Source organism: Podarcis erhardii, assembly GCF_964252035.2.
Source record: "Podarcis erhardii genome assembly, chromosome: 8".
NCBI classification, from domain to species: domain Eukaryota; kingdom Metazoa; phylum Chordata; class Lepidosauria; order Squamata; family Lacertidae; genus Podarcis; species Podarcis erhardii.
Window position 1 is genome coordinate 48,038,815 of NC_138499.1, and position 24,936 is coordinate 48,063,750.

At 40.3% G+C, this 24,936-nt stretch overlaps 1 protein-coding gene across 1 annotated transcript in view; it reads left to right on the plus strand.

The window, feature by feature from the left end:
* Positions 1-24,936, plus strand: part of SMCHD1 (structural maintenance of chromosomes flexible hinge domain containing 1) — a 67,542-nt gene that overhangs the window by 23,850 nt on the left and 18,756 nt on the right. The window contains exons 18-34 of the mRNA XM_081874956.1: positions 375-452; positions 538-645; positions 1,286-1,430; positions 2,372-2,468; positions 3,762-3,834; positions 4,783-4,922; positions 6,455-6,589; positions 7,965-8,192; positions 11,613-11,761; positions 13,157-13,245; positions 15,371-15,489; positions 16,617-16,784; positions 17,488-17,613; positions 18,529-18,608; positions 20,822-20,979; positions 21,595-21,701; positions 22,771-22,829. Of these exons, the coding sequence (XP_081731082.1) occupies positions 375-452; positions 538-645; positions 1,286-1,430; positions 2,372-2,468; positions 3,762-3,834; positions 4,783-4,922; positions 6,455-6,589; positions 7,965-8,192; positions 11,613-11,761; positions 13,157-13,245; positions 15,371-15,489; positions 16,617-16,784; positions 17,488-17,613; positions 18,529-18,608; positions 20,822-20,979; positions 21,595-21,701; positions 22,771-22,829 (2,059 nt within the window). The remainder of the gene's footprint in view (positions 1-374; positions 453-537; positions 646-1,285; positions 1,431-2,371; positions 2,469-3,761; positions 3,835-4,782; positions 4,923-6,454; positions 6,590-7,964; positions 8,193-11,612; positions 11,762-13,156; positions 13,246-15,370; positions 15,490-16,616; positions 16,785-17,487; positions 17,614-18,528; positions 18,609-20,821; positions 20,980-21,594; positions 21,702-22,770; positions 22,830-24,936) is intronic.

Consider the following 24,936-nt stretch of genomic DNA (forward strand, 5'->3'; position numbering starts at 1 on the left):
ATTAGGGGACATTTAAGCAAAATCAGTGTCATTTTAAATAACATGGCTGCGGCTGAATCAAGCCTACATCACTTTCAATTTAATTCTCAGTTCACCTTCACCAAACTGTTAATGTAGGGGTGGTTATCCCCTGACTTGGAGGCCTTATCTGGCACACACTCCAAGAGCACCAGTTTTGAAGACAGCAACAAAACTAGTGTGGGGTTGTTTTTTTAAGTAGACACAGCACTGGTGTGGGCAGAGTAACCTCTTATTGAGTTACCTTAATATTATTATTAAAATACACATATATCCTGTATTATTTGTTTGCAACCTAATGCACTTAAAGATACTTTGGCACAATTTTTATATGTGTTTTCTTCCCCCTATTTAAGCCCATAATGAAGATAAGGAAATCATTTCTCATATCAGTCAGCATGGGGGAAAATGGCCTTACTGGTTCAAAAGAATGGGTGAGTGTTTTTGCTTTAAATCTACCTTACAGTTGAGCAATATTTTGATTATTTCATTTTAAACTTTGTTTCTGATTATACACAGAAAATATTACTAAACTTGGATCCTACACATTGAAACTGCAAGTGGTGTTGAATGAAAGCAATGCAGTAAGACCTCTTCCATCAGAAACATTTAAATTTAATATAATAGGTAAGGTTAATACTGTTGTTGTATTTTAACCAGTCAGTGCCTGTTCTTTGCATGCAGAAGTTAGCTGCGACACACTCAGTAAAATACTATTTTTCTATTTAAAGTTGGATTAAATGTTGAAAACGTTATTGAAAGTGTTAAAGGTAAAGGTAAAGGTACCCCTGCCCATACGGGCCAGTCGTGTCCGACTCTAGGGTTGCGCGCTCATCTCGCTCTAGAGGCCGTGAGCTGGCGCCGTCCGAAGACACTTCCGGGTCACATGGCCAGCGTGACGAAGCTGCAGCTGGCGAGCCAGCACCAGCGCAGCACGCGGAAACACCGTTTACCTTCCTGCTATAAAGCAGTACCTATTTATCTACTTGCACTTTGACATGCTTTCGAACTGCTAGGTGGGCAGGAGCTGGGACCGAACGACGGGAGCTCACCCCACCGCGGGGATTCGAACCGCCGACCATACGATCGGCAAGTCCTAGGCACTGAGGTTTTACCCACAGCGCCACCCGCGTCCCGCTTTGAAAGTGTTAATAAAATATAAATGAGTTGAAGCATTCAGGCTGCATTCAGATGGGTGAAAAATGGCTAGAATTAAACCACTAAACAGTTTCATTGTAATAACATTGTTTTCCCCCATCTACCTCAGAGGGCAAGCCTCAGAAGTTTTCAATAGGTCTTTTGGATCCCCCATTTCGAGTTGGGCATCCATTCAATATTCCTCTAGATGTCCAGGATGAATTTGGTCATGCTACTCATCTGACGGATGATATTGTGCCAATTCTTGAGGCTAGGTAACTGTCATTTTAATTATTTTGTTTATTTAGTATTCTTAAATAAAGATTTGTATTTTCTCTGTTTTCCCCAATCCAGTGGGTCCCAGATAAATGTTGTGCACACACAGCTAGGTGCTTTTCATTTCAGAAACTAGTGATCTGTCTCCTTTGCAGCAAAAACTAAGAAATCGTCTCTTTAATTCTTACACAGTTTTGAGGTTACATGCTGTTAATGCAGGAGGAGCTGACAGGTGCTTGCTGTATCATAACTGAGGCTTTTTACCCATGCAAAATGAATGGAGTTCTTAAACTGGGATTTTTCACAGTATTTTTAACATGGAAGGATTCTGTATGCTATTGGGAGATTCCTCCCATCTAGTTCAGGAGAAAAGACTAATTTCATTAGAAGGAGCAGTGTCTCAGTATTTTTCTTGCCTACAGTGAAAAGCAGTGATGCTAGACAGTGATCGATTGAGAATATATAGGAGTGAGACAATATTTCAGGTATCTTGGGTGAAGAGGACGTGTCTCTAAAATGTGGAATTAAGCCATAATCTTTACCTATTTAACTGAGCTCACCCCGTCGCAGGGATTCAAACTGCCAACCTTTTGATCGGCAAGCCCAAGGCTCAGTGGTTTAGACCACAGCACCACCTGCGTCCTGATAGTAGCCCTCTCTTTTCTGTGCAACGTTAAAATAGCAAGTCCACAGTTTTGCATTTTGCTTATTCCTCACTTGTGGGAGCATCCAAAACCAAGAGGACTGCTCCACAGTAGAGGTTTCAGAAGCTTCTGGAATTTTAGTCTTCTGAAGTGAATGAGAAGAGTCACCCATCATCACAGAATATTCTGTATATTCAGAAAGAGCCCTCGTGGGTAACTCCACATTATGTATTATTTAGTTGCAATTTTAAAATGGTCACTTTAGTTCTTAAAATTATTTTCACTTGTGTTTGTAGTGGCTTAACATTACAGTATGAAGAAATAGATAAAGGACCAAATTGTGCCATTAAAGGTGTAACTGCTAAAGGCCTGGTAAACAATTACCAGGGCAAGGTAGGTTGAATTATGGCAAAAATGCATTGTTTACTTTTAAGAAATATGTGGCTGCATACTTGTTTTCTAAAGAATCATAGTTGTTTTTCATAAGAATTAAAATATTTACAGTGGTGCCCCGCAAGACGAATGCCTCGCAAGACGGAAAATCTGCTAGACGAAAGGGTTTTCCATTTTGGAGGTGCTTCGCAAAACGAATTTCCTATGGGCTTGCTTTGCAAGACGAAAATGTCTTGCGAGTTCCTGCGGGTTTTTTTCCCTTCCCCACCCCCTTTTTCCAAGCTGCTTATCTGCTAAGCCGATAAGCCGCTAAAAGCCGCTAAACCGCTAATAGCGCTAATCCACTAAGCTGTCAATGGGCTTGCTTCGCAAGACAAAAAAACCGCTAGACGAAGAGAATAGCGGAACAGATTCTTTTCGTCTTGCAAGGCACTACTGTATCTAAAATATTTTCTATATATTTTCTATTCAATTATTAGTTTGTAGAGTATTAAGTCAAGTATTCTAGAAGTCCTTCAAGTCTAAGGGGGAGCGGGTGGGCTGTTGCCCCAGCTCACATTTTCTGGAGGGGGCACAACTAGGCGCCCCCTCAACAGGCTCCCATCAGAACCTGGCTTTGGCGTGCGAGGCAGCTTCCTTGTGCCCAGCCTCAGCTCTGCTTCATCTCCACGTTTGACCCTGGGAAAGCGTGGGGAGTCCATGGCACAGAGCTGCTGCCCCTCTCCTCCCTGAGTGTGCCCCCCACGGCAGCTCCAGTTCCCTGGCCTGGGAAGACGAAAGACTGTGGGCACATGTGGTGCCCAGACGTGGTACCGCCATCCCCAGGTTAAGCCTAACCCAAGGGGCAGAGTGAGGCTGTGAGGTGTCAGCCTGGCAGCTCCGACAGAGGGTGGGGTGGCAATGCTGTCACCAACTCTCTTGGACTGTGGTGCGTGAATGTGCCCACTGCCCCATTTTGTGAGGCAAGCCTCAGGGAGCTTCCTCTGTGCCCTCTCCCCCCCCCCCCCCCGTGCACCTGCACTGGGTGCAATTTCCTTACCACTGTTTCAAGTACCACTTATTTATGTTGGGATTACTGTAAGTGTGTCTTAATGTAGGATTTTGAAATAGAAGGCGCCTCAGTTAAGAACCTCAGTTAGACAAGAGTAAAGATTAAAAGTGGAACATTTTAAGTCATTTCCTAGGAGGTGGAAATATATAATTGCTTTACAGGATTATTCACTTTGAAAACTGAACAAAAAAAATTCATGGGCATTATTTATCATTGACTTTTAAAATTATATTTTTCAATAGAACTTCAGTCTGAAAGTTACTCTTCCTGGCCTGAAGGAGGAATCCCAGATTTTGAAAATTAAACTTCTTCCAGGTTAGTGAAATGTTTGAAACATATGACTTCATTAGTGTGATCCACTTTACATGGGCCTGTCCTTGAATTTGGTCTAGAAGCTGCAGCTGGTAAAAAATACTTCTGCTCTCTGGGACAACCTATTGGTAGCATGTCACTGCCAATTTGTTAATAAGCTATATTCAAGATTTTACTACTGTTGTATAGGGCCCTTTACCAATAGTTCTGGAATAGGGTATCAAAGAAGCTATCTATCTTCCTACATCACACCCCAATTAGTTACATGTCTTGATGAAGATCTATTGATGATATAAGATGCCCCTACAGTAATGTTGTGGTACCCGGTCTCTGGAATTCTCTTCCTTTGAACTGAAGTAAGCCCCAATGTTGTTTTTGATGATTGCTGGAATATTTTCTTTTCTACCAACCCTTTCCAAATGAGTCTATTTCTGCAGGTTTAATTCTAGTTGTTCTTTATGTAATGCTATTTCATTATCCATATCAGGTTTTATATTTCATTTCTGTATTCCACTCAGGTGATTGTTGAATGGTTTATTAAAAAATGAAAGTCTCTATGAAAGTTTTTTTAAAGTTTGAATTAAATATAAATAGGTGTCTGTTCTGGAGCCATAATCAGATGTAACATGGTATTATGTGGTCTCATCCCAGAAGGTATAACTCAAAACCAGTTAAACTTAATTTTGAGGGGAGATTCCCCCCCCCCAACATAATATTAATCCAATTTATGCCTTAAGTGGTGATACCATAAATGTTACCTTCTGTACAACTAAATTGGTGTTTTCAGCTGCATATTAAATAAATTTTATTTCAGTTCCATTGAATAAAAACTTGGAAATTATTCTTAAAACTTGCTGTATAGCAATTTTTTAAAAAAATGTTTTTGACTTTTTCAAAGCTGTCTTGGTTGTTTTCAAAACAAGCAGAAACTAAACTTTAGTTTATAAACAGGTCCACCATGGCAGCTAAGTGTCAAACCAGACACTGACACATTGAAAATTGAAAATGGAACAGCATTTCCTTTCCAGGTTGAAGTGCTGGATGAAGCAGGCAACATAACAGCACAACCAAAACTAATAGTTCATTGCAAGGTAGGTCAACAGCTTCTGTTCTTCTTCTTTAAAAAATATGATATTAGTGCAATTGGACTAGTGCAGTTATCTCAGTGTTATATTACTGCCTCTGACACTGCATACGAGCATCAAAAATTTGAGGGTAGAGGCCCAACCTTCCTCTGAAATGAATTAGAGATTGTCTTCCTTGCCCCCTTGCTTCATTTTTCAGCAGGAACTCACTGGAACTCAGTTCCAGCACCTCTCAGGGGGGCCCCATTGCCATTATAAGAGAACTAGGGAGGTGTTCATGGTAAGTTCCAGCACCACTTTTTCTAGAAAAATCGCATTGCAAATCCATTCATCAAACGCTTTCTTTGTATCAGGGTAATTTTAAATATGCCATAGTTAACTACTATGTTCGAAATATTTTTATAAGTTACTGTGCAATTGAAGTTTGCAGTTACATTTTTTTATATATTTAAACCCCTGAACAGATTTTTGCTTTTACTTTCTTCCTTCGAGTGAAAATGTTCTCGGGTGGAATGAGATTTCCATTTGATGCTTGAAGGCAGGATTACAGCTGATTAAGGGGGCTTTGCTCATATCCAACTAGCCCCTACCAGGTTACTTCTGCCTTCGCTCTGGAGAGGCTGTGTCCCACGCTATTCAGCTTTGCTCATACTTGTGTGCTGTTGTGTTAGTTCTCAGTGGTGTTGTTTGGTGTTTGTTGCTGTCGTTTCTTGGAAACAGTAGCGTCTATGCATTTTCTATGCAGTTTTTTCTGCATTGATGCATTTCGTTGTTCTGCGGTGCTCCCTGTTTGCTTGAAGGGATTTCTTTTGGTTTCAGGGGTTGACTTGTGTCCTTTGTGCTTTGGCTTGGTGCTACTACTTATTTAATAACTTGAGATTAGATTAATTAATTATAGTACAGGAAGTACTAGAGTTTTAATTTTATGTGGTGTGGCACTTTATTTCAGGCTACTTCATGAATCTCTCAAAAAAGAACACATATGGGCTTGAATTAACCTAATTTATAAAGATGTTATTTAAATTAATCAAATTAGCTTTTGTGATAGGCGGTCATTAAAATTTCAATTATTTCTGAGATTTTTATTCCATTTCTGAGATTTTTATTCCTTTACTCGGTACCTTTATCCAAGGGGTGGGGAACTGTGATCCTCCAAGTTTTTATATCCGGCCCTCAGGACACTCCCCTGGCCACCACACAGTTCACCGGCTCCCTCCCTGCTTTCTTTGAATGCTTTTGCCCGGCTGAAATGTGTCATTGCATTAGAATAATGCCTCTTGCTTGCTTGGATAGAAGATACAGTGTGTCTGTGTGTGGAACATAGCATACTGTACAAAGTGTCTCATCCATTACTCTGCCTACTTTTGCCCCTTGCCCTGCTTGCTTTTTCCCTCTTGACCCTACCCATCAACAGCCTGCAGCCCCCAGAAGGGTTGAAAATGGAGAAATCCATCCTTCTGGCTGAAAAAGGTTCTCAACCCCTGCTTTGTGCGCACCTATTGATATGACAACTCTTATTTATGATGGGATTGTTTTAGTTTTCAGGAGCTCCAGGCCTTCCTTTATATGCTGTGGATTGCAGCAGTGGTGGGATAAATATCTTAACTGGACCAGTTCTGCATGTAGAGAATATAAAGAAAGATCAGATGCTTAAAGCAAGGTTTGAAATACCCGTAAGTTGAAATAGCTTTAATGTTTTTGCTACTTGTTGCCATTTAGTAATCTATGGCACTTGAATGCTCTAATTTCCATTGGTTGAGATGTGGGCAATATTGCTGCATGAAATTCTTTCCGCAGGTGGCTGGATCAGTGGAAGTGACCCTATCTTACTCTGTATGTAGTTGCCCTTATATTCTTCTGGATCACCAATATCTTTGAATAATGAGAAATTGGTTGTCCTTGATAAATATGATTAGACATTTCCAACCTATTTCACCCCTCATTTAGGTCAAAAGACCCTCAGAACCCCAGAACCATCTAGCATGAAGGGGCCTGATGAGTCCCTTATTTTTAAACTAGAAAGTTCAGGACTTCTCTCTTCACAGGGGTTGCTTATATACACACACAACACATCTAAAAAATCTCTCTGTAATACATCACCTATTATGAACTTCATTTCTCATTTGGGTGTCAGATGTTTCTAAGTGCTATTAGCTTCCTGTATTGCTCAAAGGCAGGACACACTGTAACTTCAAATAAAGCTATTCTCTCCCTTCCTCAGCTTATTCCTTGCCTCCAAACCACTTGATTCAGCTTTTCTTGCTGACTTTAATTTGTAATTTTCCCATTCTCCCATATTGGCTAGTCTAGTGTGTGTAGTTTTTTATTTTATTTCTATCCAATTTGTTACCCTTTTTTGTAGCAATATCTTCCTTTGGTCTTCAGAACATAACATGGTAAGAAAATAAAATGATAAACATAAGACAAGTTTGCTGGATCAGGCCAGTGGCCTGTCTAGTCCAGCATCCTTTTCTTGCACTGGCCAGCCAGATGCTTGTGGGAAGTTTGCAAGTGGAACAGGAGTGCAACAGCAGTCTGGCCACCTGTGATTGCCAGCATGTGGCGTCTCCATCCCCTTCATTCTGCCCAGAGACTGAGGTCCAGCACTGAGGGCCTTCTGGTGGTTTCCTCACTGTGAGAAGCCAAGTTACAGGAACCAGGCAGAAGGCCTTCTCAGTAGTGGCACCCACCCTATGGAACACCCTCCCACCAGATGTCAGAGAAAAACAACTACCAGTCTTTTAGAAGACATCTGAAGGCAGCCGTGTTTAGGAAAGTTTTTAATGTTTGATGGACTATTGTATTTTAATATTTTGTTGGAAGCTGCCCAGAGTGGCTGGAGAAACCCAGCCAAATGAGCGGGGTATAAATAAATTAATTATTATTATTATTATTATTATTATTATTATTATTATTCAGAAGCATACTGACCAATATAGAGCTAAAGTTACCATGAGGTTAGATTGCAGTATATCAGTGTAAGTGTATCTGTGAAGTGCTACAGTTCCAGTTACTTCTTCTGTTTTCCTTTCTCCTTTTTATTATTAGAGTTGTAAAAGCGTACCACCATTGGAGAAGACTATTAAATTGCTTCCCAGTAGATCTGTTGCAAGATTACAAATTTTTAGCATCGAGGGAGAAAAAGCTATGCAGATCCAACACCAAGATGAAATTAACTGGGTTGCAGGTGATGTGATGCAGAATCTCATCTTCCACATGTATGATGAAGGGGACAGAGAAATATTAATCACTCCCACGCTGGCTGAAAAAGTTAAGGTTGGTATTTTTAGGATGTTAAAACTTTGATTCAACGTAAACATTAGTTTTGTGATCAGGCAGTACCATATTAAGGAGAAGAGGAAAGGTTACCATAACAAAAATACTATAAAAAGAAAATGTTTGCTTTGTTTACATCAGTATTTCCATTGCTTTTTGGAAGGAATTCAACCTAAGCTGTGTGAGAAAGTGAGATATAACATGACATCTGAAAGGCACATTTTCCATAGTTGTTCCATAGTTTATTTACATAATTCAAATTCCTAGGCTTCCTCAGGGGGAGTAACAACAGACATATGTACCGTATTTTTCGCCCTATAGGATGTACTTTTCCCCCTCCAAAAATGAAGGGGAAATGTATGTGCGTCCTATGGGGCGAATGCAGGCTTTCGCTGAAGCCTTGCGAGCGAGAGGCATTGGTGCACACCGACCCCTCTTGCTCGCAAGGCTTCAGGAAGCTATCCACAAGCCTTGCAAGCCCGGCGGGAGTTGCCGCCGGGCTCGCAAGGCTTGTGGATAGCAGCCTGTTCTGGGGGCTGGGGTCGGGGGAACCTCGGGCTTCCCCCGCCCCAGCCCCGCGGCTGGGGGTGGGGAAATAATTTTTTTTATTCATTTCCCCCCCCCCCCCAAAAAACGAGGTGCGTCCTATGGGCCAGTGCGTCCTATAGGGCGAACAATACGGTATATGCTCCTAGGCCATCAAACCATGTTTCTGAATAGGACTCAACCGTGAGTTAAAATAACACTAAGAAATTTAAATTATGGCTGAAAATATAGAGAGAGAGTAGCATGTATTGAGAACCAGTGTAATATAGAAGACTAGCTGGGCCAGTCATCACCTTTCAACCTAACAGGGTTCTTGTGAGGCTAAAACAGACAAGGGGAGAAGCATGTACTGTTTCTCACTTGGAGCTCCTTGGAGGAAAGATAACTTAATTATAGTAGTGTGGGAGGTCTTCCCAACTCAGAAGCTCCACAAATTCATTGTGCCAACGGAATACAGCAGTATCTGCCAAGCATTTTGACATGGTTTGAAAGTGAACAGCTGTGAAGAAATCCCGGAGCTTAGGGAAAGTCATTGTATATCAGGCAGACAAGAGGCTGTACTATTTGGCCATTTTAAAATTTTCTGCGCAAGGTGGAAAGTCTAAAATTTTAGCTCTAGTTTTGTTCCACACAGAATTTAAGCTTTCATCAGAGAGCCACAAAACTAGAAATTCAAGCATAACAGGAGTTCAAATGAAGAAGGCTTTTATTTATCTTAATAATTCAACCATTTCCACTACTTTTTGTATGCCAGTGAAGAGTGCACATGGCAATCATGTTTATGAATATCAAACCAAAGTGAACATTTAAGGGACATTTTGCAGTGTACTGATGGGAGTAAAATATCAGAGATTTTTAAATTGAATGCTTTTAGGCAGCAGAGTCATATAAGATGAACAAACACTGGACAACTACCCCAGTGATCTACCTTCTCTCTAAATACTGGTGTTGACCAATACAACGCTAAACTGTCAGCATCTAGCACATACCAGGGACCACTGGCCCATGTTCCATCATGAACTTTAAGGCTAAACATAGTCCTTTCTGACACCCACCACCTCACAATCAATCATCTGTTCCACAGGTGATAATACCCAGATCTTTGCAGGCAGAAATGCATGTAGAAGCTTCTGATATGTAAGAGGAATGTGGACTCCTAGCTGCATATGGGATGATGGGCAGGAGTGCAGTCTCTCTGCAGAGCTTAGACAAAATACATATAGAATGAGAGTAGAAATGTCAGTGAGGCTGCTCATGCCACAGATCTTCTCTCGCCTCAAATCTTGTCTACTCTATGACAACTTACATGTCATGTTGGATTTCTCTCTATATCCTGACAGCTTCAAGAACCTGAGCAGAAACTATTTAACACACAGCAGTTAATTGATATGGTGATGTTTTAATCTGACCAAGCCATGAGTATATTTGGATTTATGCTGTTCAATGTTTTAAAAGTTTCAATAATTTGGGTTTTTTCATATTTTGGAGCTTTTGTATTTTTTGAGTTTTGCATATTTGAAATGTATCTTATGTTCTCTAGGATGTTGCAACAGCCATTGACAGAAAGAAATAAAACATTATTATACTTTGTGGTAGTTAATAGATTTGCTTGAAATGAAGATTATGGGAATGATCCAGTCCTCTCTGGATCCTTTCTCTTGAATATATAGGTTCCCGTATAAGCAGTCTCTCCCATTCTCTCTCTTTTCTTCTTTCTTTTTTTCTCTCACTGCAGATCTGTGCATTGCTGTATGCAGGTGAGGGGCTTGTTTCCTCTGTATGCAGCACATATAATTAGTATTTAATTCCAGAAGTAATAATGATGTAAATAAAGCTGAAATTACTGGTTTAATTTTTTTTATTAAAGTCAGCCCAACATTTTGGTATCTCATTCTTAGTCAGTACTATACCAATTTTGTATTTAGCTTTATGTTACACCATAACCTAAATATCTAAACATTTTCTCTTTTTTTAAAAAAGAGGTCTTGCAATCTCTTAATTTTGTTTGTGGAGGCAAAAAATAAATAAATATTTAAATTTATGCCAGTAGTTGAATGGGACTGGTGCGCATGATACCAAGGGACAGTTGGCCAACAGTTAGTGCAAAATCCTATTCTTCTCACACTAATTCCATTAGTCCCTTCCAGTCCTCCAGTAAATGCCACCACCCTCCATAAGAAGTATGGGCTGTATTCAGATGTAAAAGTAAACCAGAATTTAGTCCTTGAGGAATGAGCTTGGGGTGAGGCACTGGCTCTTATTCATCTTCCTCCAGTGTAGTCAGAAGGAGAAGATTTGAAGCTTTCACAGCAGTTTCCAACTAAATCACAGTTATTCATTCATTGAGGAAGTCACTGCCAAATTTTCTGACGAGGGCCTAGAATCCCAGCGAGTGGCATGATAGGTAAGGCAGGCTGTTACAGTAAGCTGAATAAATTGTAAGGCAAGATAGAATGAGAGTCTGGTAGTCCTATCTATTTGCAACACAGTACAGACAATTTGATTACTACACTTCCACAGCCTGCTTGTTCTCGTGAATAAAACCTACTCTTGCTTAAAATATTAGTGTTCTTATTTTATCCCTTTCACATCAACATTTAAATTTGTATAGACTTCATTGACTGAACAAGCCTTTTTATTATTAGTGCACTTGTAATAGCTGCAGAGAAGCTAAATTTGTATTTCAATCAAATAATTTTATCCTCTTAAAAAATTGGCCATAAAATAGCTACTATTATCTATATTTGTTGTTTAAAAGTGGAATAATGTTTATTACGTAGTCAGAGACCCTGTTATTTTTTAAATTCTGTTACAAAAGTAAGCAATCATGTTATTTTTACACCTGACACTATTGAATTTTTTTTTGTTTACTAGGTAAATTGGACTCCAAAGATTAATAGAGAACAGTTGGTTAATGGCTTATTACCTGATGTGAAGGTACCAACATCTGTAAATGATGTGCACTATTATGTAGTTTCATACCATGATGGGCATGTATCTTTGGAAAGTGCATTCACAATAAGGTTTGTATATTTTCCTCAGTTGTAGTCCTGTTACGAAGTTTGCTCAGTGGCTGTTTCTGTTGGTTACAGCATACAAAAACATGTTTGCTGTTATTGGTAACAACTTTTAAGTATGTAAATATCAGTATACAATCAAGCATATATTAGACATTAAGAGCTTCAAAGGCAGTGCACTGCAAAAGCATAGCCTGCAGATGCACAAAACAGCCAGTTCCAAAGTCATTATAATGATGTTGCTCATGATACTCACACTCTTGAGTGCTGTGATACATGGAATAACCTTAGTGCTGTGTGAAGTATATATACAGAAGAATCATAGGAATACATGGAATATATTTCTTAAAATGCACTTTTGCTAAATAAATATTTGATCTGCGCGCGCGCGCGCACACACACACGATATATATATATATATATATATATATATATATATATATATATGATGTGTGTTTATAGTTGGGAAATTAGCTCTAAAGCATATATAGCTGTAAAACATAATAAGACATCTAAGAACCCAGCTAATGTCACCTTGTTGGATAATAAAGGACAGTGAGGAAGTGTTTAACATAACTCTCACCTTGAGGGGAGGGGAGTGACATGGAGGAGAGAGGCCACTGAAATCTGAAGGCTTGCTGGCCTGTTTCCTTGACGTCCAGACAGCCTCCTGTCTTTAAAGTGCTCTGCACTCCTTTCAGGCTCTGCAGCTACAAGTCCACTTCCAGACAAAAGGGGGGGGGGAGAGGGAACTCAGCAAATCAGAGGAAAGTGGAGATGACAGCAGGCGTATCTCAACAGGCAGGGCATTCTACAAATGAGCTGCCCACTTTCATATTGCTGCATAGCGAATCTTCTCAAGCAAGTTGATAGCAAGAAGGGCTTCCCCTAATGAGTTTAATGTTGAAACAGGAGGAGACACACTTTCAACTAAAGTCCTAAGTTACGTAGGGCTTTATAGGTGTCATTGCCAGCACATTGAATTAAACCCGGTATCATATTGGCAACCAATTAACTCTCAGGATGATGCAATCTTGATAGTGCAGATTGTTAGGTAGCCTAGCCTATCTGAAGCTTCTAAAGCAGCTTCAGGATCTGCCATAGTTTTATAGTAATCCAACTGGAAGATTACCAGTGCATGAGTTACTGTGACAATGCTACTCCTGTCCACAGACTGCCACAGCTAACCAAAGAAATTCCTTGTCACTCCAGTCACTTGAGCCCCCAGCAACTATGTTTTATCTAGGAGCATCCCCAGACTACATGGCTGTTCTGTCAAATGGAATGCAACTCCACCGGCCATTTACATCTTAAGAAATTGTATCTTGAAAGAATTATAGCACTTTTTCTGTTTTACTTAGAAGTACAAATCTGTTAAGCTGTCAGTATTTGTTTCTGTAGACCACTTGCTGATGAGCCAAAACATATTAAATGCAAATTAAAAGGATCTAATACAATACAAATGGGTGAAAAACTACAAGAAGAAATTGGTAAGTACTTTACTTTTTTTCTTTTATTCTGACAAATGTAGGTGTGATGCAGTGGTACCTATTTATCTACTTACACAGGCATGCTTTCAAACTGCAAGGTTGGCTGGAGCAGGAACAGAGCAACAGGAGCTCACTCCATCACAGGGATTCAAACCACTGATCTTCTCATCAGCAAGCCCAAGAGGCTCAGTGGTTTAGACCACAGTGCCACCCGCATCCTGGCGGGAAGGTAAACGGCGTTTCTGTGGTCTCCGGTTTCTGTCACGGTGTTCTGTTGCACCAGAAGCAGTTTAGTCATGACCCGGAAAGCTGTCTGTGGACAAATGCCAGCTCACTCAGCCTGAAAGCGAGATGAGCGCCGCATCGCCATAGTTGCCTTTGACTGGACTTAACCGTCCAGGGGTCCTTTGCCTTTTACCTTTAGGTGTGATGGCATACTGTGTTCTTGTAGCAAACTACATCAATATCATGCTCAGCAAGTGTGACAAGTGGCAGTCTTGTTGCCTCCCTTGCCTTACTCATCAGTGTCTCAGCTGTGTACAAGTTGCATTTGTGCAAAAGGCAGTACTTGCTGTTGCTTATATAAGATGACTGATCCACACTGGTGCATATTGTGACTCCGAGTACTCATTATCTTGGGTTACAACTTTAATCTCCTGTGCTGGTCATCCTGGCTCAGGGGGAACTACTGCCACCTAGTGCTTAAGGCAGAAACTTGTCACCTCAAGGAAATTTTAACTGGTGATGTTATTGGAAAGGTTTTCAGTTTCAAGTTCCTACCTTGTTCAAAGCAGCAGCACTGGAGATCTCTCCTGCCATCTGCACTTTATGCATTAAGGCCTGCATTCAGCCTCATTTCTGGAGATCCTGGAGTACCTGCCACCAGATTAGGATTGGGATTTGGCACCGCCCTAGTGGTTAATAGGCAACATTGCAAGCTTTTAAAAAAAATTAAAAATCAAATAGGAAACTACAGTCTTAAAGCCTCCCTGCTCCTTCTTCAGCTTTTTACTTTCCCTCGCAGGAAATAGTTGTTTCTTCCTGAGACTCCTGGTGTTCTTCTTTCAAGCTGGTTATTTCCTTGCTTCTTCTACTTCTTGTTGATTTTCTCTCTGTGTTTAGCCTTATCATTACTTCTCCTTCTCAGTGCCCCTTCCCCCACTGTGGTTGTTTCCCACTCATTTTTAGCCTATAGTTCCCTTATCTGCAGCCCTACTTAGACTCTGTATTGTCTTTTTCCTGCCTTTAGTCACACTATCCTCTGTATTTCACCCTCTCTAAACTTTTGCTAAGGACAGCTAAAGCTTTCCAAACTGAAAAACTCCCAGTTTCACCATGTTTATGGAGATCAGAACCAGCTGCAATTAATGCACATTCTAGCTGGCTTTACCACTTGTCTTTCCTTTACTGCGTTTATTTCCGGTGTATTTATTCCTGGTGTGTGTGTTTATATTGTGATTTTCTTTGGCATTACTCTTATTGTGATCCTCTGAGAAATTAATTATAAATTAATTTACCCCAAATTAATCTTCCCCATAACTTGATCTTCTAAGGAATTCATTGTAATTTGATTATCCCTAATCAATTTCCCCATCATTCAGTCCTGAGCTAGTAAACCAATGAAACCCTGTCAGTTAATTGGATTCCCTCCCTTTCTTTCCTCTACAATCAATTTCAAGTACAATAAATGAGACCTTGCTGCTTAGCTCCATGTAACTTGGCCCAGAGCTTGGCCCACAGGCTGCTGCTTTCCATATCATCCAAAGCCTGGATAGGAAAAGAGGCAGTGGTGCACTAGTATATACAGCCATGCCCACCAATTTGCCTACCTACCCTTTTGCCTGCCATATTGGGGATTCCAGACATGAGCTCTGCTCTGCTTTTTTGTTTGGCCATTGATCACGTCAATTGGTAACGTCATTTTCGGTGGCCATATTGGGAGATTTGTTTACCATCTGGCAGCTGTCTTGAGTGGGACAACCTGGACTGGGTTTCAGGAGGAACACTTCTGGTTGCCATCTTCAGAGCATTGTTTACTTCCAGTAACCTTCTTTAGAATTCTAAAATAAAATATAAATAATAACAGATGGTTTCTAATTCTTCTGGGTTTTTTTTTCCCTTAAAGAGGTAATGATTACAGATCAACATGGAAATCACATTCAAAACCTGACATCAACTTGTTTGGATTCCTTGAAAATAGACGGTAGTGGTCTGGATAAATCAGAATTGAGAAGTGTTTGGCAGGTATTTCTTAACACCATGTTATGTAGGATTTGCATCAGTGAAATTCATCTTATTTGGGGGGAGGGAACTTGTGCCTCTATCCCTGGCACAGCTTAATAACATTCATACAACTGATAAGAGGCAAAGGGGAGTTACTGCTTTAAAGATTCTTCAAATGATTTACCTCTTATTTACTTCTGTTTTCATGGCAAGTAAATAGTCACCTTTGTGGTGCTATTATTCTTGCTAGTTGGGTCTTTATTCAGAACTCAAATAGTACAAAGCTTTCATAAACTTTCTGGAATGTTGTTACCTTGAGTTGAATTCATTTACTGTTTTCTCAACTCATATTGGTTGACATGGGATATATCTAACTAAGGATAAAGATGGATCCACTTTGATTTATTATGCCATTTAAGTGTACCATATATTATGTTGCATAATAATATAGATTCTTCACATAATATAGAAAGTGTGCAGACTCCTACAGAGAGACAATCACAGCCGCACCCAGGTCAATCCTCTGCAGGCTACACTGAGTTGAGTTGAGCTGTGGTTTGGCTTTGCATGTCTGTTGAATCCAGGCTCATTGTTTAGCTCTCTCCAGACTAAACATGAGCAGCAACCGAGGTTCTATGTCTTAGGGCTCGTGGTTTGGGTGGGATAGCTAAGCCAGAAGCCCAGGTTCAAGCAACATGCTCAGTCAGAGCGTGGGAGCCTGCACACTCACATGTATGCTGCCTCCTTTGCATCCCCATTATGCTGCTCAGTGGAGCTCTTCTGGGTAGTGCAGGGCCTTTTCCTGTCTGGCCTGAAGGAGGTAGCAGAACTGGTGGTAGTTTGCTGTAACTTGTTTGGAAAGCTTTTTGAGGATGAAATTGCTTGCATCCACCTTCACTCAGCTGTTACAGCAGATGCATCTCAAGGGGTGTCCAGAACACTGTCTAGTCCTGCTGTGTTGGATGAGTGTCAGTTGGTAAGGCTTGAGCAGGTGGACAAGGTGTTTAAATTGCAGAGTTGTAAGAGCAGAAAATAATCAAAACCCCATATGCCATAAATAAAAGCATGTCTATCATTCCACTTTTATAATCAAATAACTTTATGAGATCCTATTGTTTTTTTAAATGTTGTTATGTGTTTCTTTATAGGCAGATACACAAACTATTTGTGTCACAGGAATCAGGTTTAAACCAGGTCCTCCTGGAACCAAAGAACTGTGTTTTGCTTGGCGTGAATTTTCTCATTTCTTGAGACTAAATTTAATTGCAGGACCTCCAGCTAAATTGGTGCTTGTGGACTGGACAGAGTTGGAAAACGTAAGTCTGCATCATGTAATACCAGCAATAGTCTCCATACCTCTGGGAAATAGAGAGAGGAGAGGCATAAACATAACGTTATAGCGTTTCGCTGATATTAAATACTTCTGAAACTTTAACATGGTCTCTGGTGTGAAAGGAGACATTGAAACAAAAAGAGTAACTTGTATGAAAATAACGTTTCTGACTGGAGTTTCTCATAATTGGCTCTTCTTCATAAGTAAGCGATTGATGAAATGGCTTCTGATCACTGTATGTTTTGCAGCTAAATTGCATTACACACCTAAAATGTCTCATTCCTTATATACCAAACCAATCACTGCAGCTTGCAGGAGGGGGCTTCCTTCAGATACCATCTTAATAGAAGGGAACATTCCACACAATGTGATAATTGGGCCTTTAGTGGGACAGCACTTACCTCTTGAAATTCCATCCCGTTACATATTAGACAGGAATCTGTTGAAGATTTTCCTCTTTTAACAATCTTCCTGAGTAGAGATTTTTATCCCTGTTGGATTCTGTATTGCATTTGAAATGTTTTACACACAAACACACACACACACATTTAAAATACTTTTATATATTAATCTATTCTATATGTATGTTTTTACTGTATTGTTAAATCACTTTGAAATGCTTCATAAATAAAATAAATAAATAATACTACAGGTTTAAATAGCAATAATTTTTGAACTGCTTCTAGCCTGTGTCAGTGATTAATGGCAAAGAACTACAGAAGCCACTTATAGTCCAGCTGTGTGATCAGTGGAATAACCCATCTTCTGAACCTGATGTCAAAATCAACCTTTTAAAGGCTGGGAACTTAAAGGTAATTGCCTTTGAATTCATACATCTCACTGGAATATATCATTGTGCAACACACCCAAAATAAAATTGTTAAAATGCATTCATCTGCATAGTGTCAGCACTTTATATGAGGACAAGTCCTTACCTCAGGGATCTTACAGTCTAAAATGTGACATAGAGGAGATATCCAGAGGCATTGAAAAATAGGGTAAGAATGTAGTAATTGTTGCATTAGATATTTATTCTTAATTACAATAGGGTGTAGAAACTCAGGCTTGTGCTAAAAGCCCTGTGGAATAGGTGGGTCTTGAGGGATTTGGAATAAGTGAGCAAGAAGTGCGTATTTATAAAATACACCTCATTTTTTTAAATGCTTAGATTCCTAGCATATGTGATTGGACAATACCATTTAAAAACACATGATATATTTGGATAGATAGATAACAATTTGAAAATTATCATGTTATACTGTTTTAGGGATTGAAATAAAACCCTTAGTGTATTGCTCTATGCCAGATAATCTTGGGAATTGAGTGACTACAAGCTGGCTGCTAGGTTATTCAGTTTACAAAAAAGAGACATGTAGTTGACAGTCCATTGGCCATGTCTGACCCACCAGTTGTCTGTCTGATGATTACAACTTCTCTTTAGCTGGAGCCACACACCAGTCTAACTCCAGGAAAAAGAGAGTAATAGCTGAAATATAGGGGTTTGCTGCTTAATGATTCTTTTAAGTTTCCCGTGGTAAATAACATTGTAACATAGAAGTGGCATCCCTAATCCTTAAGTGTTTGCTATATGCTGGGAAGGTAAAGCATCTTAACTATGGAAATACATGGAAAACTGAAATAGAAAATTTGCTGATTTGTAATAGTTAAATCATTATCAGTGCTTCTTAGTCATTCATTAATGGGGAGAAAATCAATTTTCTTGTCAGATTATTCCTTCAAACCAGCAGCATAAAACAGATGAAAATGGCAGAGCAAATTTCGGAGTTCTTAGAATTCATGCTCCTTGGTAAGTGATTGCAAACTCTTACATTCATCAGAAAATGTTTGGGATCATTTCCAGGCCCAATTCAGAGCGTTGGCTTTCTCCCCATATGAACCAACCCAGACCCTCTGATTATCATCAGAGGCCCTGCTTCCTGGGGCCCTTCTCCACAAGAGATCTGAAGGGTGGCAACATGAGAATGGGCCTTTTCTGTGGTGACCCCATTTGTGGAATGCTGTCCCAAGGGAGGCTTGCCTGGCACCTTCATTACATATCATTAGGCACCAGGCAAAAATGTTCCTCTTCAACCACGCCTTTGGCTGTTAGTCAATCTATGACCTTTTAAATGTGTGATGGAGGGGGTGTTATTGTTTCTTTGCTATTTTGTCATGTGTTTCTTTGTTGAAACCTGCCTTGGGATCTTCGCCTAAAGGGAGGTAAAGGTAAAGGGACCCCTGACAGTTAGGTCCAGTCACTTACAACTCTGGGGTTGCGGCGCTCATCTCGTTTTATTGGCCGAGGGAGCCGGCGTACAGCTTCCGGGTCATGTGGCCAGCATGACTAAGCCACTTCTGGTGAATCAGAGCAGCGCACGGAAACGCTGTTTACCTTCCCGCTGGAGTGGTACCTATTTATCTACTTGCACTTTGATGTGCTTTCGAACTGCTAGGTTGGCAGGAGCAGGGGCCAAGCAACGGGAGCTCACCCTGTTGCGGGGATTCGAACCGCCAACCTTCTGATTGGCAAGCCCTAGGCTCTGTGGTTTAGACCACAGTGCCACCCGCGTCCCTTTAAAGGGAGGTACATAAATTTAATAAATTATTATTATTATAAAAATCAGATACCCTTAAAAGCCTGAAAGAACAGGGTGGACTTGCCTGATCCTTGTCACTATTCTAATAAGTAGCAGCAACAGCTCTGCAGCTCTGCTCCACCTTGCGAGCCATTCCTAAAAAAAAAGTTAAAGGTGATGCAGCATGGCTTGTGAGGAAAAACTGAAGATTTGTGCACCTCAGATATGCTTCCCAGCAGTCACCAGTCTAACCTTGAAGGCACCCAGAAAAGGACATCCAGTGAAAATTTTAATTAACAGGAAAGTTCATCAAAGAAAAATTCTTTCAAATGCCTCAAGTCTCAAGCCAATTTAGGGTTTTATTGGCCAAGCTAAGCACCTTGAATTGAGTAAATATGTTTTGACCCGGACATAATGCATATTTAGTTATCGGTTCCAGTTAAAAGTGTGATGATTGCATTCTGTACCAGTTGCAGTTTTCAGACAGTCTTCAAGTGCCTCTTCACTCTCCATGAAGAAATAGCCTTCTCCTACACCCAGCTCTATCATTGGAGGCAAAGGTGCCCTTCGCAACTAAGAGTCCCTTTCACCAGCTTAGGCTGGTGTGGCTGTTTCTGAATTACAGCAATGTGCTCTGTGTGGGGCTACCCTTGAGGTCTTACTATTTTATTTATTAAATTTCTGTATCTCCCTTCATCTGAAGATCACAGAGCAGTGTATAATATAAAAACATAAAAATACTTACCATAATAACAAACAAAAAACAATACCCCCCCAAACACACAGTTTAAAAGGCCATACAGTGGTACCTCGCAAGACGAATGCCTCGCAAGACGAAAAACGCGCAAGACGAAAGAGTTTTCCGCTTTTTGAGTCATTCCGCAAGACAAATTTCCCTATGGGCTTGCTTCGCAAGACGAAACATCTTGCGAGTTTGTTTCCATTTTCTTAAAGCCGCTAAGCCTTTGATAGCCGCTAAGCCGTTAATAGCCGCTAATAGCCGCTAAGCCGCTAATAGCCATGCTTCGCAAGACAAAAAAACCGCAAGACGAAGAGACTCGCGGAACGGATTAATTTCGTCTTGCGAGGCACCACTGTAGTTTGTTTAATTATCCAGCGGCCTAGGAGAAGATAATGTTTTTGCCTGGCACGTAAAGATACGCAACGAGGGTGCCATTATCTGAATTGAGTTTCAGATATTTTCCCCTCTTAAAACCCATTACTGACTCTAGGCACTTGTTCAGAATGTACATGGCTACACCTAGATCCAATGAAAATGAAAAGTGTAATCCACATATTTATAGCATTCAGTTCTAAAACTGTGAACAACCTCTCCCGTTGGCTTCATACAGATGTAGTGGAAAATCTATACTTTTTTTTAGGTTTGTTGAAACTTTTTGGACAAAGAGGTATATTGGAGTTTAACCACGATTTTATTTTGCAGGGGAGAGCATACATTGCAGTTTAAAGCCACATACAACAAGAACACACTAAACTGTCCAGTAATTAGATTAAATGTTCAGCCTGACCCCGAGAGGCCTGTACGTTTGAATGTCAAGTATGACACGAATGCTACCCTTGTAGCTGGAAACACCTTTCCTGGTGAGTTTTTGTTTGTGACATTTTAATCTAACCATATGTAAAGTCTTCACCATTTTTAGTTTCGTAACCATAGTTATATATAGCTTGGGGAAGTATAACATTCATGTATAAAATGGGTTTGGAACTCAGTTTGTGAAGACCTGTCTACAAATTCAGCATGGCCCTTGCCTAAGTTGCTGTGATGTTACATTTTCATAATTATTTAATTGCTGAAGCATTTATGTGGAGCACTAAGATCGTTGGTTTATAAGTGAACACCCTAGCAGTCGTTAGTAACATCTGTGGTATGTAACAGTTAATCATTTTCAGGAAATGGATCTAAGCGTCTTGCAGGTTTCCACTTGCATGCTTGTCTTGGAAAGAGCTGGAATTCAGTGGTAGAGTACATGCATTGCATGCAGAATGTTCAGCCCCTGGCTCCTCTAAGTTTTGCTGAGAAAGACAGCCGTCTGGAATCTGAGCCTCTGTCAGTCAGTGTAAGACAGTACTGAGCTAGGTGGGACCAGTGTTCTGGCTTGGTATAAGATAGCTGCCTAATATTTCAGAACATTTTAATTTTGAAATGTAAAACAGAACTTTAGCGAGAAAGATTCATATGCTTTTTTCTCCCCACAGATTTCATTATTAGTGTTATTTCTGAAGCTGATAACATTATTAAAAATATAAGCCCAGGAATAATTTATATGAAAATGTGGGAAGGTAGTAGAACTGTACCACAAAATGTAAGTAAAATTCTCTACCTTTTAGCTACTGAGCCAGGTTCAAGGTCTTGCTGTTGACATTTAAAGCCCCAAGCAAATTTCAAAGACTTGATATGATTACCCAAGCTTTTCTGGACTCCTAATTTTTAAATTCTCCTTTCATGCACTGCTCATTTTAATCTATCTATACATATTATTATGTTTTTACTTTATTATTTAAAAGTCTTGTTTGAATAATGTTGCATTTTTACATGAATTGTTATTGATTTTTAAAAATCTGATTATATATTATGTAAACGGCTTAGTTTTTTTATCGATATACAGTGCATATTTTATAAAGAACTGTTAATATATGAAAGAGTGGAGCAAATGGCTTACACAAGAGCCACATTGGTGCTGTTTTAAATAGTTATACATGGCAGCTATTTAAACTCAGCATATGGGGATTGGATATCTCCCCTATGTCACTGAAGATATTTAAGAATCAAAGCATATGGTAATACAGTGAACCATTCCACTTGAATTGATCTTCCATGTATTATTAACCACATAATGGTAGCAAGTTTATGCTGCTCCAACATGTCAACCATATCATGTCAGCCAGTCTTGTTGTTTGGAGGGCTTAAGGTGAACTTGACTTCTATTCCTTTTGTTAGGCTGTGGGGTTTAATCCAGAGTGGTGTTAAGTAGCAAGTCCTGTCAGTGCAAGGATTTCAGCTTGCATGACAGAACTTCCTCAGGGCAGGGCAGATTTGGAGAGAGCACAGACCACATGCAGGGCAAGTAAAGGCGTCCCATTGCAAAAGCTGAAATCCCTGTGCTGATGGGATGTATCAATTTGAATACCACCTATGATCTATTGAAAGCGTGTTTTTGATAGTAAAAGGACCAAATGGCAGAAATCAATTAATTTCATAGTACAGTAGAAGGAGAGTGAAGGATTGAGGGAACCCACACAATAACATCTTTACTTAGTTAATGAAGTGCCTTTCTTTAAAGCCCAGTTCTATTTATTCTGCTTGTCTGTTCATATTTAACAAAGTTATATTTAAAATGATACATATATGATCCCTTGTAATTTCTTTTTAAGGTTTCAACATATGTCTGTACCAAAACAAATGATGACGACAGTAGCTTTTTTTACTTCAGGTAAATAAATTTGGTAGGGTTCTAATTAGTTTTGTCATACCTTAGAAGAAGCAAAATGTCAAAAGTTAATACTGTAGTTACTTTATCACTGAAGGCAGTGTAGTAGTTGTGTAGAAATAATCTTTAAAATGTGTTTACTGGGACAGGATTTGTTCTATATACAGTGTAAAAATTTCCTGCGTATTCAGGGTTATGTAAACAGTGACATTTCAACTACAGTGGTACCTCGAGTTACAGTCGTCTCAGGTTACAAAGGCTTCAGGTTACAAACTCCGCTAAACCTGGAAGAGTTACCTTGAGTTAAGAACTTTGCCCCAGGATGAGAACGGAAATCGTGTGCCGGCATCGCAGTGGCAGCAAGAGGCCCCATTAGCGAGAGCACGCCTCTAGTTAAGAACAGTTTCAGGTTAAGAACGGACCTCCAGAATGAATTAAGTTTGTAACTAGAGGTACCACTGTACTAAGTATCCATTGGTGGCTGGCAGTTGTCACTTAACGAGTTGCATAAGACTGGTCTGGGAAAAGCTGGGGTTTTTTAAAACTGAGTTAGATTGCAAAATTTCACTTCTGATTGGCTTGCTGGATAGAAATTCTTTGTTACTTATTGGGTAGGGCAAGTGTTCTGATGGGGTTGTAGAATTTTGAGCCACTCAAATCTAATTGGTTGAAGGGTGGGCTGGCTAGAATTTTGACTGTCCAGGGAAAAAGCATAACTGTCTGAGGCTACTGGCCAGAAGAGGAAAGGAAGAAGGAAGTCTGGAGTTGAAGCAGGTGGAAGCCAGGCAAGTGACTATTGTTAGGAAGAGGCTTGGAAATACAGTCTTTCCCCAAAAGAGCTAAATTACTAAATTAAGTCAAAGATTGAAAAAGAGGCCATCAAAGGCTAGTAAGCAGGAGTGGAGCAAGGAGCTACTGGAACCAACCAGAGAGAGAACTGCCTGAAAGCCTGGCTTAGAGAAAACCAGCAGAAGTCCTCTATACCTGATGGTGAAACTGACTGATATGGGGAGAAATGACTAAATGTAATTGGTATATGAGTTTGATAGGTAAAGGAACTAAGTTTTTACAAGCCAGTCTTATGTAAGCTTCTGTATTAGAGACTCTCCTCCCTGCAAGAGAGGGGAGTGGTTGTGGGCAGGAGCCCGAGCACCGCCCCTAGCAGGGGGCGTTTGCCCCCTGCCTCCGCCTCACCTGGCTGGCGCCCACGCCCCTTGGCAGGCATCCAACCAGGTGCCTGGGAAGGGGCGTGTTCAGCAGCCTTTTGCTGCGGCGCCAGCCTCTCCCCGGCCTCACTCCTCATCGTCTCGCCGCGAGTCACCCACCCTTTGAGTTAGGGCTTAGGTTTTTGGCCTTGCTATGGACCTTAGGTTGGTCGCCCTGGTTGTCTAGGGGGCCTGGTAGGAGTTTTTCCATTTGGCATTAGGCTTTTTGGTTTTTTCGCCTACCTCGTAGCAATCGTCACAACTTTTGTGGTATTGGTGGGTAGGTTAGGCATTGGATTAATGTGTTGTGGTGTGTCGAAGGGCTAGGTGTGGCCATCGCTCATGCCTTCAATTTTTAGGGGTATTCCGTTAAAGGAATCTGGCGGTCGTGTATTCTGTCCGATGCCTGCTTGGCGGGAGGCCATGGCACTACCCTCGGTGACACCAGGGGTGAGCCTATAGTTGGATTAGCATCAACAGGCTCCACCTACTGGTGAATAAACCCAGTTGTTTTAGAGATCCAATGCCTAAGCCAATACCTTTTCACTGCTGTAATCAATAAAGTTGTGGCCTTTTCTTGCCCATTAACCTTATATCACGTGTATTCATTTCACATTGCGGGGGTCGGATCCTTGAACCACAACAAGTAACTGCCATTTATAAGAGAAACCCTATAAAAGCAAATATAAGTCTTAAAGAAACGGTAACCAATTTAAGTATAGTATTCGCCTTCAATCAATCTCTTTATTCTGTGAACCGCCCTGTACCTGAGGGTCTCAAGACAGTTCACAGAATATAAATTCAATAATAATAATTTATTGTTATAGTCAGAATTTACCTTGTTTTTCTTTATAGTTAATAATAAAGGACAACAAAGTGAATCTACTGGTTTGTACCTTGTCTAA